This window comes from Lithobates pipiens, unplaced genomic scaffold, assembly GCF_037356315.1.
Source record: "Lithobates pipiens isolate NorthernLeopardFrog02 unplaced genomic scaffold, aLitPip1_a1.2 Scaffold_18, whole genome shotgun sequence".
Classification (NCBI taxonomy): Eukaryota; Metazoa; Chordata; class Amphibia; order Anura; family Ranidae; genus Lithobates; species Lithobates pipiens.
In genome coordinates this window covers 470,684,825-470,697,334 of record NW_027507758.1, presented here as the reverse complement: position 1 = coordinate 470,697,334, position 12,510 = coordinate 470,684,825, and the positions used below count along the sequence as shown (strand labels likewise).

The 12,510-nt window shown below is 45.9% G+C and overlaps 1 protein-coding gene across 3 annotated transcripts in view; it reads right to left on the bottom strand.

The window, feature by feature from the left end:
* Positions 1-12,510, bottom strand: part of LOC143988614 (diacylglycerol O-acyltransferase 2-like) — a 77,064-nt gene that overhangs the window by 34,266 nt on the left and 30,288 nt on the right. For 2 of the 3 annotated variants that reach the window (XM_077488309.1, XM_077488308.1), the window contains exons 2-3: positions 12,041-12,125; positions 5,037-5,127 (exon numbers count right to left, since the gene is read on the bottom strand). In XM_077488309.1, the coding sequence (XP_077344435.1) occupies positions 5,037-5,127; positions 12,041-12,058 (109 nt within the window). In that variant the 5' untranslated portion in view covers positions 12,059-12,125. Of the gene's footprint in view, positions 1-5,036; positions 5,128-8,807; positions 8,939-12,040; positions 12,126-12,510 lie in introns of those variants that run through there. The other variant, XM_077488307.1, reaches the window with a different exon arrangement.

The window sequence follows — 12,510 nt, the reverse complement described above, 5'->3', positions numbered from 1 at the left end:
TTATAGGAAAAATCCAGAGAATAGAAACAGTTTCACAACCCCCAGATAGACCTTCTCTCACTAGGCCTAGCAACTGGTAAGGTGTTAAGCAAAATCTCTGCCACAGACTTGAGCGTAGAATATTTGAGAAAGTAATGCTCAAGTCTGTGGCAGAGACTAAGGGACATAGACAAATTTAAAGAGCCATCATACGGTACCAGTATCTCTCAGCCGATACAGTACGAGTCTAGATCCATGTAGTGTCTTTCAACTAAGCCTCCAGGCTCCTTCAGAGAAGCCAGCCTTGCGCACAGTCTTCTCCTGAAGAGTCCTCCCCTGGGGTTTCTCCAGTTGCCAGGCCTCTCCCTTAGAGGAGACAACACTGGACCACCTTTGGATCAATAGGCCCCGAAATCCATTCAGGCCTGTCCCTGCAGTTGCGATGCTTCAGGCTAGCCAGCCCTGAGACTTTAAATGCATGGTTCTGACCCCAGGCCAGGAGGGCCATAGGGCTGGTCAGGAGGACCAGAACCAAACAGGCAGAAAATATTCTCCGGAACAGAACACCAAAGCACGTGATGTCAGTACCTTAAATACCACCTCCCCGAATGCACAGCAGGAGACCACTCGCACTGGTTCCAAAAGAACAGTGGCATTCCAGACACCCAGCTAGACTGCGTTCTTACTCTTGCCGGCGTTGACAGCGACACCTGCGGTCAACGAAAGCTCAGTGCAACCCAGCTGGACTGGTACTGAAACCATAAGTTTAGAAAATTATCCCCAAAACCCAACTGTAGTTTCAGGAAAATTTAACTTTGAAAAACCATATAGCGCCTGCTCGTCGTCAGGAGCCAGCGCTGCACATAAGCAGGAAATGTTTCAGGGGGGTGTTCTGTACAGAACACCTCCAGGTAGCCATATTCCATTTTCTGAAAATTACAGTAGCTGCAGATTGAAAGGGAAAGGTAATTTTAAATAACATTCAATTACAATATGACTTGTGTTGCAATTGTATACGCTATATTCTCTTTTCCCCATGAAAGTGGAGTTAAAGGTTAAGTGTAAACCCAGCCAAAAAAAAACACCTTTTCTTGTTCTCTCTTTTTGGGGGATAACTGAAAACTTTCCGCCCTGGTCACCACTATTAGAGCCCATTCACACAGGGGCAACTCCTGATCCGACTTCAGGTCGCCCCTAGTCGCCTCAGGTCGGACAACATTTAAAAAGCAATGTAAGTGAATGAGAGCCGTCTTAATGCACACTACTGAAGTCGCTCCGACTTCAGAAAAGGTTCCTGTACTACTTCTATCCGACTTGTAGGCGACCGGTACCCATTGATTTCAATGGAGATCGCCTCCAAGTCGGATCTCCGTCTATACGGAGGCGACTGACAGAATTATTAGCTCTGAAGGGGGAACTCCACGGCAAATTTCTGAAAAAAATTTGGCGTGGGTTCCCCCTCCGAGAGCATACCAGGCCCTTAGGTCTGGTATGGATTCCAAGGGGAACCCCCTACGCCGAAAAAACGGCGTGGGGGTCCCCCCCAGATCCACACCAGACCCTTATCCGAGCACGCTACCCGGCCGGCCAGGAAAGGGGGTGGGGACGAGCGGGCGGCCCCCCCCTCCTGAGCCGTACCAGGCCGCGTGCCCTCAACATGGGGGGGTGCCTTGGGGGAGGGGGGGCGTGCGGCCCCCCCACCCCAAAGCACCTTGTCCCCATGTCGATGAGGACAAGGGCCTCTTCCCGACAACCCTGGCCGTTGGTTGTCGGGGTCTGCGGGCGGGGGGCTTATCGGAATCCGGGAGCCCCCTTTAATAAGGGGGCCCCCGGATACCGGCCCCCCACCCTATGTGAATGAGTATGGGGTACAATGTACCCCTACCCATTCACCTGTGGAAAAAAAAAGTACAAAAAAAAAAACACAACACAGGGAAAAAATATTTTATTGCACAGCTCCGGGGGTCTTCCGTCTTCGGGGGTCTTCTCGCCGGACTCCTCCGCTATCTTCTTGTAGCTCTTTTGCTAGCGGAGGAGTCCGGCTTTCTTCCTCCCCGCCGCCGGCCTCTTCTCCCGACTTCGGGGGGTCTTGTCCCCCTCTTCGGTTCTTCTGCAGGCGGTGGCCCGGTCTTCTTCTGACATGACGCTCTCTCCGGCCACAATGCCAGGGACGCGCTCCGCTGCCACTTATATAGGGACAATGGGGCGGTGTCACATGGGTTGATGTCACATGGGTTGATGTCACATGGTAAGGGGGCGGGGTCACCATGTGACCAACCCATGTGACATCAACCCATGTGACACCGCCCCATTGTCCCTATATAAGTGGCAGCGGAGCGTGTCCCTGGCATTGTGGCCGGAGAGAGCGTCGTGTCAACATCTCCTGGAGAAGAAGAAGAAGAAGAAGAAGAACGGAAGGTGGCGGCGACAGAAGACCGGGCCACCGCCTGCAAAAGAGCTACAAGAAGGCACGGTGGCCCGGCAGAAGAACCGAAGAGGGGGACAAGACCCCCGAAGTCGGGAGAAGAGGCCGGCGGCGGGGAGGAAGAAAGCCGGACTCCTCCGCTAGCAAAAGAGCTACAAGAAGATAGCGGAGGAGTCCGGCGAGAAGACCCCCGAAGGACGGAAGACCCCCGGAGCTGTGCAATAAAATATTTTTTCCCTGTGTTGTGTTTTTTTTTTGTACTTTTTTTTTCCACAGGTGAATGGGTAGGGGTACATTGTACCCCATACTCATTCACATAGGGTGGGGGGCCGGTATCCGGGGGCCCCCTTATTAAAGGGGGCTCCCGGATTCCGATAAGCCCCCCGCCCGCAGACCCCCGACAACCAACGGCCAGGGTTGTCGGGAAGAGGCCCTTGTCCTCATCGACATGGGGACAAGGTGCTTTGGGGTGGGGGGGCCGCACGCCCCCCCTCCCCCAAGGCACCCCCCCCCCCCCATGTTGAGGGCACGCGGCCTGGTACGGCTCAGGAGGGGGGGGGCACCCGCTCGTCCCCACCCCCTTTCCTGGCCGGCCGGGTAGCGTGCTCGGATAAGGGTCTGGTGTGGATCTGGGGGGGACCCCCACGCCGTTTTTTCGGCATAGGGGGTTCCCCTTGGAATCCATACCAGACCTAAGGGCCTGGTATGCTCTCGGAGGGGGAACCCACGCCAAATTTTTTTCAGAAATTTGCCGTGGAGTTCCCCCTTGAGCTCATTCTCTGCTTGGCCTCGGCAAAAGTCGCCTGGCCTGGGGCGACTTGTAAGTCGTCCCAAGTCGGGCTTGAAGTCATCACAAGTCGTTTTGAAGTCGTCCCAAGTCGCGCTGTGATCTTAACTCAAGTCGTGTCCAAGTTGCCTGACTCAAGTCGCCTACAAGTCGTGTTGCCCCTGTGTGAATGGGCTCTAACTGGAACAAAAGTGAAGAGTAGGTGTGACCAATGTTTCCTCACTTTCATAAGAATTCTTCCCGTTTCCTGTCTCTGGTGAAGGAAGTGATGAGAAAAATCACCCCTAAGGAGGAATATAGTAATAAGGCCTCATGCACACAGACACTTTGCAGGCATTCAATGTAAACTGCAGTCATATCTGTTCCCAGGTGAGACAGCTGCAGCATACAGCCATCCATGAATGGCTGTACATTAGTAGTATGCAAGCATATTCCATGCTTGTCTGAACTCAAACACAGATGTATATCTTAGAACATGCAAAATGCTACATGCTGTAGCTGTCACTTCCAGGCACAGAAATATGCTCACAATTTACATTGGATGTCTGAAAGTGTCTATGTGTACAAGGCCAAAAAAAACAAAAAACAAAAAAAAAAAACTTGTAAGCTCTTTGTACACTATCTACTTGCCAAGAATTTTCTATAAAAATTTAAAGCTGAACTCAAGGTATGGATTTTATTGCACAATTACATTGGAGTTACATTGGTCCGGCCTGGACCAAAAATGTAAGTATACGTATACCATACATGAGTGATCAATGTGGAAGCGGAGAACCACTGCAGTAGTCGCCACTACTACAATGATCGCAGCTGCCTCAGCTTGTAATGGGTGCCATTCACAGAACGCCTTGCATTTTCGGAAATTACTACATCACCACCCCCACCTCTCCACCTTGTCCAATCTATGACCACATTGAGAGAAATGCAAGGCATTCCATGAATGGGAATCACTTTCTTGGCATGAGTGCCAGTGTTTATTATGCAGCAGGGCAGCCATTTGGCATGGTACCCAGAAAGCAGTGGCGATTACTGTATTAGCGATGAATTCTATATTGAGTCTCTGCTTCCACAGCAATCCAACGGGTATGGAATAGGCAAACTTGCATTGGTCCAAGCTGGACAAAGGTAAAGTATGCAATATAATACACACATGTTCAGCTTTAACTCAGGGTTGTCCTTTGGCAAATAAATCCTGTGTCCAGTTCTTGTTCCAGTTTGAAATATTTAAAGTGCATTCCCATCTCTAAATTTTAAAGTTTGCCAAATAATGCTCACTCTCTACACGCTTTATCACTGCACTCTGCTTCCTCCCCGTCCTTCACCACTGGTACAGTTACCTCCTCCCAGTGTCAATTGACCCATTTCCTGCCTAGTACATACGGGCTGACATGTTGGGCAGGATTGAGCGGTTCCATAGAAACCGACTTCCACTCAGACCGTGTGTACTGGAGTCGGTCCGTCAGAGGCCACCTGTTGAGCTGGCTTCTTTCGAAGGAGGCATGATCAAAAAAGGTCTGCCGATCGGCTTCTGATCAGTGCTCTCAGCCAATGCCTGAAAGCGCTGACATGAGTATTCTGGCGGGTTGTGTGTACGAGGCTAAAGCCTAGACCACCATGGACATGCACCCCGGGGGTGCATCATCATGCTGGCCTCACAGTACAGTTGAGCTCCCACATCACTACACGGAGTTGAACTGTAAGGCCTTGTGGGAGGGTGCAGAGACACAAAATACTCCAGGAAAAGATTAAACAAAAAAAAAAAAAAACTAAGTTAATTGAAATAACTAAATAAGTTTTTAGGCACTTTCTTTAATGTCTAGTATAGGAAAGTAAATACCAACATACCCAGAAACAAAAAGGTGAGAATCCACTGTAACACACTAAGAATTTGCAGAAGTTCAGTGTACAGATGGTTGTATTTGCGCCTCCCATCTCTCTGTATAATTGGAAAAAAAATAAAATAATAAAAGTGAGAAAACATATCCAAGACTATTGTTGAACTTTTTTTTGCTAAAGTGTACCTATGGCTTCTACATGTAATCCAGGTTGCTGCTGGCAGAATAATCAGAAGATTCTGCATAAAATACATATTTAAAGTATTCGTGTTGAGATACATACAATCATTCCAATTACTTCACAAGTTAACGCGTATACACATTTGCATGACAAATGGCCTGCGCATTTTTTTGTTTGTAGACACAGATGTGTATATGGCCCAATTGATTCCCATAGTGCTGCATTTAGATGTGTAGAAAACTATACATCTAAACATGATTTTTCCAACACCTGTGTGAATGAACCCTAAAGGCAACTTAACTAGAATTTAATCATGGGTGTTAGGCAGCCCTGGTCCGCCTTACTAGCTAGATACAAGTACATCTTTGCCCACATAATATACAGTAACTGCTGCACTGACAGGCCCTCCCATCCAGGCTGTGTGTTCATTCATGTCACCAACACGTGAGGGCCTACCTCATGCTGCCAGTTGGTTTCTAGGAGCCAGTGTAAGGCAGACCTGCTAGTTTTGTTAGCAGAATCCGCACACGGCCTGGAAAACGCTAATAGAGCAAACTAGTATATTAACAATTGTTGAAACAGAACTAAACCTTTCTATGCTGTTGCCCATGTGATCAGTTATGACACCAGCCATTTGATGGCTTGACAGTTTGGTAACCGTTATTAGTCACGGCATGCCTTGGTGGCAACTGTTTAAGGAAACCGTAAATGGATGGGTTTCCTTTGTACAACATGCAGCGTTCCAAGCGCCATAGGCACAAGCAGCGCGAGAGGTACACAGCTGATGTCAATCACCACTGTGAAGAAGAGGCATTGTTTCTTCTGTGTCCCTCATGCTGTGTGTGGCACTTGGAACACTGCATATACCAGTGATGGTGAACCTTGGCACCCCAGATGTTTTAGAACTACAGTTCCCATAATGCTCCACGACACCGCAGAGTGCCAGAGCATCATGGGAAATGCATTTCCAAAACATCTGGAGTACCAAGGTTCGCCATCACTGGCATATACCATTGTAGAAGGGCTCGTTCACACAAGTGTCTAAAATGGCACACTTAGATGCATACAGCGTATCGTTTTGTATGCATCTAAAAACATAGCACTATTGGAACCAATGGGGCTACATATAAAAAGCTGCGCTACATTTAGCAGTGTAAAAAAAAAAAAAAAAAAAAAGTAGGACACAGCTGCATCCAAGGCCATACATATCTACAGATTTTACATGTGTACCCATGTAAACACATTCTTGTATACATGCATTAGCTATACACATGTATGCCAATAGGAGAAATACAAGTACTGTACTTTAGGTGTGGCTTTTACACAGGACCTTCTGCTAGCTCTGCAATAAAAAAAAGATAAAGTGTGCGTGTAAAAAATACGCAGAAGCCCATGTGAATGAGCAAAGCAGGATTGCGCACATAGAGGAAACACCTATGGAACTCCATAGGTCCCAGCAGCACAAATATATATCACAGAGCGATAAACACAACTCATGTATTCAGTCAAAAGAAGAGGCCAATAAATATGACATTTACCACCCTGCCCTCTATCCTGTAACAATCCTCATGTGTGCCCCGCTGCAGCAAGGGAGAGGAGCAGAAGCTGGCAGCGCTGTGGAGGAGGGAGTGCGCACAGGAAGGCCTGGACAGCAAGGAGAAAGGGGGGGGGGGGGGAAATACTGCAACTGATCCTCCTGTGGCTCTCCCCATACTGAGCCCAGGCCTCATCAGTTCAATAGGGGGTCTTGGGCACATGCTGAGCAAGAGGATAGACTGTAAGCCTTATCACTGGAACTGATCCACGCTGCAGCACAGGTGGGGAGGAGGGAGAGGAGAAGCCACAGAAGTATCAGTTTAAGTGATAAAGCAGTACAGCCGGCCCTTCTACTTAACAGGTGCCAAGGCCTTTCTGTTGAACTTATATGGCCCAGGCCTGGTACAGGATAGGGTTGCCACCTGTCCGGGATTCTGGCTGCCAGACACCACGGAACCCTCAAAAATGATTCCAACGCCTCCTTAATCAGAATCTAGCATCTATTACATGTATTAGAATGTCACCCATCTTTACACGTTTTAGTTGTCTCATCTGGGGGGGGGTCAAAACCCCCATGATTTTGACCCCCCAGATCAAAATGTAATACAGTACTTCAGCATCTATCCATGGGGCAACTGCCACGTGAAGCATCACAGACAATGCAAGCAGATCTCACCGATAAAAATCCATACAAGCACATCAATGAGAAAACGGAACTCACAATACCATCAAGAGTTTTACATACATACATACATACATACATATACACACACATACATATACACACACACACACACACATATACACACACACACACATACACACACATATACACACACACACACACATACACACATACACACATATACACACACACACACATATACACACATATACACACACACATACACACACACACACAAAACACTGACATAAAAAGAAAACCTGAGCTATTTTATAGAAGGGCCAAGTTGCAACTAAAAAAGAGTTAAGCCCCATGCACACGATCAGTTTTTCCCTTCAGATTTACCAAAACCATGTAGTAGAAGGGCGTGCCTGATTGCATACAAATTGAAACTCAGGTTTGACCTCACATTATATGGTTTTGGTAAATCTGAATGAAAAAAAACTGATAGTGTGTATGGGGCTTTATACGACACCAAAACAGAAATAAAACAAGTAAAGCTGCGCTAATATAACTGATGGGACTCCAGAGACATTGGAGCACTGCACTTATCACTGGCAAACAGTTGATGTAAACAAATATGTTAAAACCCTGTATGGCAGTATTTAAATAAAGAAACAAATTGTTTACAAATATAAGTTAACACCACTAAAAATATGCAAAATAATTAATAAAACCCAATTTTATGATGAAAATATAAACAGATGTTTTTTGTTAATTACTTATCTATTTGCATTTTCATCATAAGATTGGGCTTTATTGTTTTGCATATTTTTAGTGGTGTTAACTTATATTTGTACACAATTTGTTTATTTACATACTGCCATACAGGTTTTTACCAGTTTTAACATATTTGTTTACATCAACTGTTCACCAGAGATAAGTGCAGTGCTCCAACATCCTTGTTTGGTGTCCCATGTTATTTTAGTGCAGCTTTACTTGTTTTATGACATAAAAGCATACAGGCTGTCCCATCTTTCCCATCCCTCAAAGTCTGCTGGTATACATCCCACTACCCCATCCACCACTCCAAGGTCTTTCACAATCCTATGGTCTATAGCAGGAGCTGGTTCTGGGGATTGGCTGCTTAGACATTGGTGTGGGGGTGTTAGAAATAGGTATGTGGTGGCAGGCTTAAGCCCCATACACAATATCAGATTTTCTGCCGATTTTTGTCTTCAGGTTTACCAAAACCATGTAGTGCAAGGGCCTGCCTGATTGCATACAAATGGAAACTCCTAAGGTTTGACCTCATATTATGTGGTTTTGGTAAATCTGAAGTAAAAAAAAAAATTAGCAGAATATCTAATAGTGTGTATGGAGCTTTAGTCTGTTGTTTTTCCTCCCTAGAGGTTTGTAGTGGAGTGCTATTTACTTACCATGCTCATATGCAGGCCATGCAGGCCCTGTAGATGCCTCAACTCCATGACTTCCTGGACACACCCAGGAAAGATAGGTTCCTTTTGTCTCCTTCTGCAGCTCAAAGAGGCTACACCTGATGAGGCAGAAGTAGCCGAGCAAGTGATCTGTAGTCAGGTTAAGTGCCCTCCAGAGTCAAAAGTTGTATTAAAACATCCACCCTTGCAGAGGACCCCACCACCATTGCAAGGGTTAAATACTCATTTAATCTAATGGAAGAAAATTAAGGAGTAAATACTTACCTTACTCCACACCCCAGCTGGCTCTTTCCACTGCTGCAAGCAGTCCCTCACAGCTAGGGATTAGCTCAGGCGTGTTCACATGAAACACGTGCAGAGCCCGCCAGGAAGTCTGCGCAGTGCTGCACTAATCACAGGCAGTGAGACATTGCCCAATCTCTGCAGCCGCACATCGGGGCAATGTCTCACTGCCTGTGATTAGCGCAGCGCTGCGCCGACTTCCTTGCTGGCTGTGCTCGTGTTCCATGTGAACACGCCTGAGCTCATCCCTACTACTAGCCTTCTCTTTAAGGGGAAACCAGTTTGTTGCCCTCCAACCTCTTCAGCATACCATACAGGCAGTGGCGGTGCATCCATAAGGCTGCAAGGGCACCGCCCCCTCTCTCCAGCCACCCATCTAGCACCAATAGATAGGTTCATGAATTGCATGAATATATCTATGGCTGCCTCTGCCACCCCCTTTTTGGGTGCCAGAATTACAGCAGCAGTTTTTTTTTTAAGCACCTAATTAGAGCCATAGGCACCAATAGGCGTCTAAAAAGGTGACCTCAGCTGTGTTAGAAAAGCGAATGAATATTCGCTTTCCTAACGCTAAATCGCCTCTCCGCCAATCAGGTGCTCGGATCTGTTACCCGTCACCTGATTGGCTGAAATGACAGGCACCGATTAGATGCCTAGCAGGCGTCCGATCATGGCAGAGGATGGGAAAAGACATTGAGGAGCTGTCCCACCACCACCGAGACAGGTTAAGTACAGATGGTGGGCGGGGGGCACACTGGCAGCATTTAATGGGGCACAGTGAGGCTGAATTTGATGGGGCACATTGGCTGCATTTGATGGCACAGTGGCAGCATTTTATATGGCACAGTGGCTGCATTTGATGCGGCACAGTGGCAACATTTGATGGGCACAGTGGCTGTGTCTGATGGCACAGTGGCTGCATTTGATGGGCACAGTGAGGCTGCAATTAATGTTTTTTTTTTCAGAATTTTTCAGTATGTTTGCGCCCCCCCCCCAAAAATTTTAAGCACCAGCCGCCGCTGCATACAGGGGTAATGTCCCTATATAATATATGATGATGCTATGGCTACCCACAGATCAGAGCTTTGGGTGGAAGATCAGAGCACTGGAGCCATCTAGAATTGGGTGTTAGGTAAGTGATAGAGACTATTTATCTCTCCCGTAGACATAATGATAATTTAACCCTGGGGGGGGGGGGTACTGCAAAGGTGGGTTTTTTTCTTTTTCACTTTCCTGAAATTGGGCTTTAATCCCTGCCCTTTGCATCATACTTCAGCTGTGGAAGGTTTTACCCCTTCATGACCAGCCATTTTTTGCTATTCGGCACTGCGCTATTTTAACTGCCAATTGCGTTGTCATGCGATGCTGCACCCAATCAAAATTTATATATTTTCTTTCACACAAATAGAGCTTTCTTTTGGTAGTATTTGATCACTTCTGTGTTTTTTATTTTTTATTATATAAACAAAAAATGTTGACGATTTTGAAAAAAAAAAACTATTTTGGCCAAAATTTATTCTGCTACATGTCTTTGGTTAAAAAACATCTCAATAAGTGTGTATTGATTAGTTTGCATGAAAGTTATAGCATCTACAAACTATGGGATATATACTGGAATTTGTTTTTTATACTAAAAATGACGGTGATTGGCGACTTAAAACGGGACTGCAATAGTGTGGCAGGCAATCTGATGCTGGGGGGAACTAACTGCCACTGACATCACCAGATCTTGGCCTACGATTGACCGCCAGCACCCAGTGATTGGCTATGATCTGACGCGGGGGGTGGGGGAACTAACTGCCACTGACATTACCAGTGCCATTATTACAGTGATCAGTGCTAATAATATACACTGTCACTCTACTACATAGCTGATCACCGGGGTGCTAGCCGTCAATCATTGGCCGAGACATGGTGATCGGCATGCGCTGTGATGAATCACAGCACAGCCAGGCCATAAAAAGCAGAATCACGTGTATATATACTATACGTGAATCTGCACAGCCGCCCTGCACTGTAGCAGTACAGCCACAGTGCACGGTCAGCAAGCAGATACAACTCTGACCTTTCATCTAATAATTATATTTTGCTGTACTTGGAGCATGAAGTAAACTATACAGTCCACCAATCAAAGCCTAGAGAAAGATATAACTTGGCTGCATATTTTCTGAGTCTTGTGACTCCTCTTCAAGTGTTACTAAACCCCCCCCCCCCCCAGGTTATAAATCTTCTATTTACATTAAAACATTGTCACAATATACCTTTTTGGCTGATCTGTATATCAGGGTCAGTGATAAACTGCACAGTTTCTCCAGTGCTGAGAGTTCAGGTAGGAGGAGATTTCCACTTCAGCCTGTATACACGCCCACATGTGTGATGTCAATATCATGTGACCTGTCTTATGCTGGAGAGAACATTTACTTGTTCTCAGAGCTAAAGACACAACTGAGCATGTGCAGGTTGGCTACCCTGCCTCTGTTAGCTGGCCTTCCCCAGATAGACAGTGCAAGAGGGGGAGGATCTGTGCATACAGGATAAAAAAGCCTTTTTACACAATGCAGAAGATTAACCCCTTAAATTCTGCAGTGAGTATAACCAGCATTCTATGCTGCGTATACAGACTGATTTTACTTTTGTGGGCTTAGTTACACTTTAACAGGAGTTACATCTCCTCTTGCTTGCTGCAGAATTTAACCACAAAATGTTCGGCGCTTGTCAGACGAAGCAAATAAAGAAAAATATACTCCAATTCTAGTGGTAATACTTTAGTACTGTTCCATGTTTTAACCCACAATGGTGTTTTGGGAAACAAAGAGAAATCTAAATGAAGGTCTTTATAAAGAAATCCTGTAAATAAATCCACATGTACTAAAGCATACCTGGAAAAAAAAAAGTCATAATATACTTTATCCAGATAGTCATATATCTCTCACCTCCTGCATGGGCTCCATATGAGAGGCTGCCTGGGTCACTCATCGGAAGAAGCCATGGTCCTCATAATAAGAATAGATTTGATCACTGTAACAAGGTTGTGGTGTATTAAAAATACCAGTTGTATAACACTATGAAAATGTAGACGTATTCACAGCATAATAATATAGTAAAAACACAAAAAAACATTGTAAATCGGTGTGACTGGGATTAGGAGATCACAAGACACTTTGAGTAAAAGAGCTTTTCATACAACAGTCACGGCTTCATGTGTACAAGTCACAGTCATTAATAGGAACTGGAGATGTTTAAGATAAAGGTGGGATCTAGGAAGGAGATTTTTAGGACACAAATGTATGAGATAAACAATGCTAACAGATTATTAGCCCTTTCTTTCTATTGCGTATTGCAATGAAAATACCGCTAGCGTCCCTGCCACTGCGCTACATCAGGGGTAGGCATCCAGGAGCCC